This window comes from Aureococcus anophagefferens, assembly GCF_000186865.1.
Source record: "Aureococcus anophagefferens unplaced genomic scaffold AURANscaffold_1379, whole genome shotgun sequence".
In the NCBI taxonomy this organism is placed as follows: domain Eukaryota; class Pelagophyceae; order Pelagomonadales; family Pelagomonadaceae; genus Aureococcus; species Aureococcus anophagefferens.
Window position 1 is genome coordinate 1 of NW_008706380.1, and position 1557 is coordinate 1557.

The 1557-nt window shown below is 69.9% G+C and overlaps 1 protein-coding gene across 1 annotated transcript; it reads right to left on the reverse strand.

The window, feature by feature from the left end:
* Positions 1 to 373: 373 nt before the first annotated feature.
* On the reverse strand, positions 374 to 1557 carry AURANDRAFT_69314 (hypothetical protein; the record flags this gene model as incomplete). Its single annotated transcript, XM_009045077.1, has 1 exon — positions 374 to 1557. A coding segment is annotated over one exon (1184 nt), but the record flags the coding sequence as incomplete, so codon positions are not given.

A 1557-nucleotide genomic window follows, 5' to 3' on the forward strand; every position in this document is an offset into this window, starting at 1 on the left:
GACCGAATTGAAGAACGCGTAGTTCATTTCTGTCCCCGGCAACACGTTCCAGGCGCTGATGTTCTGGTCGAAGGCGGCGGCTTCGTAGAACATCCCGCTCATGTCCGTCACGGACGACGTGTCCCAAGCGCCGATGTCTTGGTCGAAGGCGGAAGCTTCTCCGAACATGGAGCCCATGTCCGTCACGGACGACGTGTCCCAGGCGCCGATGTCCTGGTTGAAGGAGACGGCGCTAAAGAACATGCCGCTCATGTCCGTCACGGACGCCGTGTCCCAGGAGCTGATGTGCCCGTACTTGGCTTCCGCGCTCGTCGCGTCGTCGATCCACCCGTTGACCGCGATCTGGAGCTCGATCTCGTCCGTCGGAGAGTACGTCGCGTCGATGCCGTCGCACGCGAAGCCGGTCGGGCACTCGAGGCAGACGTACTTTTCGCAGACCAACCACTCGTTCGCGGCGCACGTGGAAGCCGTCGGCGCGGCCGTGGGGTCGAGCGTGGGCTCGGCCGTGGGGTCGACCGTCGGCGCGGGCGTCGGCGCGGGCGTCGGCGCGGCCGTGGGGTCGAGCGTGGGCTCGGCCGTGGGGTCGACCGTCGGCGACGCCGTCGGCGCGGCCGTGGGGTCGAGCGTGGGCTCGGCCGTGGGGTCGACCGTCGGCGCGGGCGTCGGCGCGGGCGTCGGGCAGCCCTCCCCGGAGGCCTTCGCGGCCTCGAGCGCGGCGTTCTTGGCCTCGAGATCGGCGATCACCTCCGCCCAGGTCGGGCAGGCGTCGCACGCCACGGGGCAGGCGTCGCTGGCCAAGACCTTGGACTTGGACTCCTTGTCGCAGCGCTTCGCGGGCGACTTGCCGACCCACGCGCAGGTCTTCGACTTCTTCCAGCCCTGGTGCCACGTCGTCGAGTCCGCGCACGACGGCCCCTCGACGCAGGTCGCCGGGCAGGTGTCGCAGGCCACGGGGCAGGCGTCGCTGGCCAGGACGCCGCCCTCGGACTTGACCCAGGCCTTGCAGCGGCTCGCCGCCTTCTTGCCGACCCAGGCGCAGTTCTTCTTGTCGTCGCCTTTCTTGTGCCACGTCTCCGAGTCCGCGCACGCTTCCGAGAGATGGCGGGCCGAGTCCTCGACGCCCGGTAGACCATCGACGTCCGCGTCCTCGGCGTCGTCGGACGGGACCGCCTCGGGGCTCGTGTCGGACGCCTCGAGGCCCTTGAGCGCCAGCGCGATCCCGGCGAGATCGGCTTCCGAGGCCGTCGGATGGAAGTCCTTGAAGATCGCGACCACGGCCTCGACCGGGTAGGCCTTCTTGTTCAGCTTGACGCCCCCCGCCGCCTCGGGGCTCGTGTCGGACGCCTCGAGGCCCTTGAGCGCCAGCGCGATCCCGGCGAGATCGGCTTCCGAGGCCGTCGGATGGAAGTCCTTGAAGATCGCGACCACGGCCTCGACCGGGTAGGCCTTCTTGTTCAGCTTGACGCCCCCCGCCGCCTCGGGGCTCGTGTCGGACGCCTCGAGGCCCTTGAGCGCCAGCGCGATCCCGGCGAGATCGGCTTCCGAGGCCGTCGGATG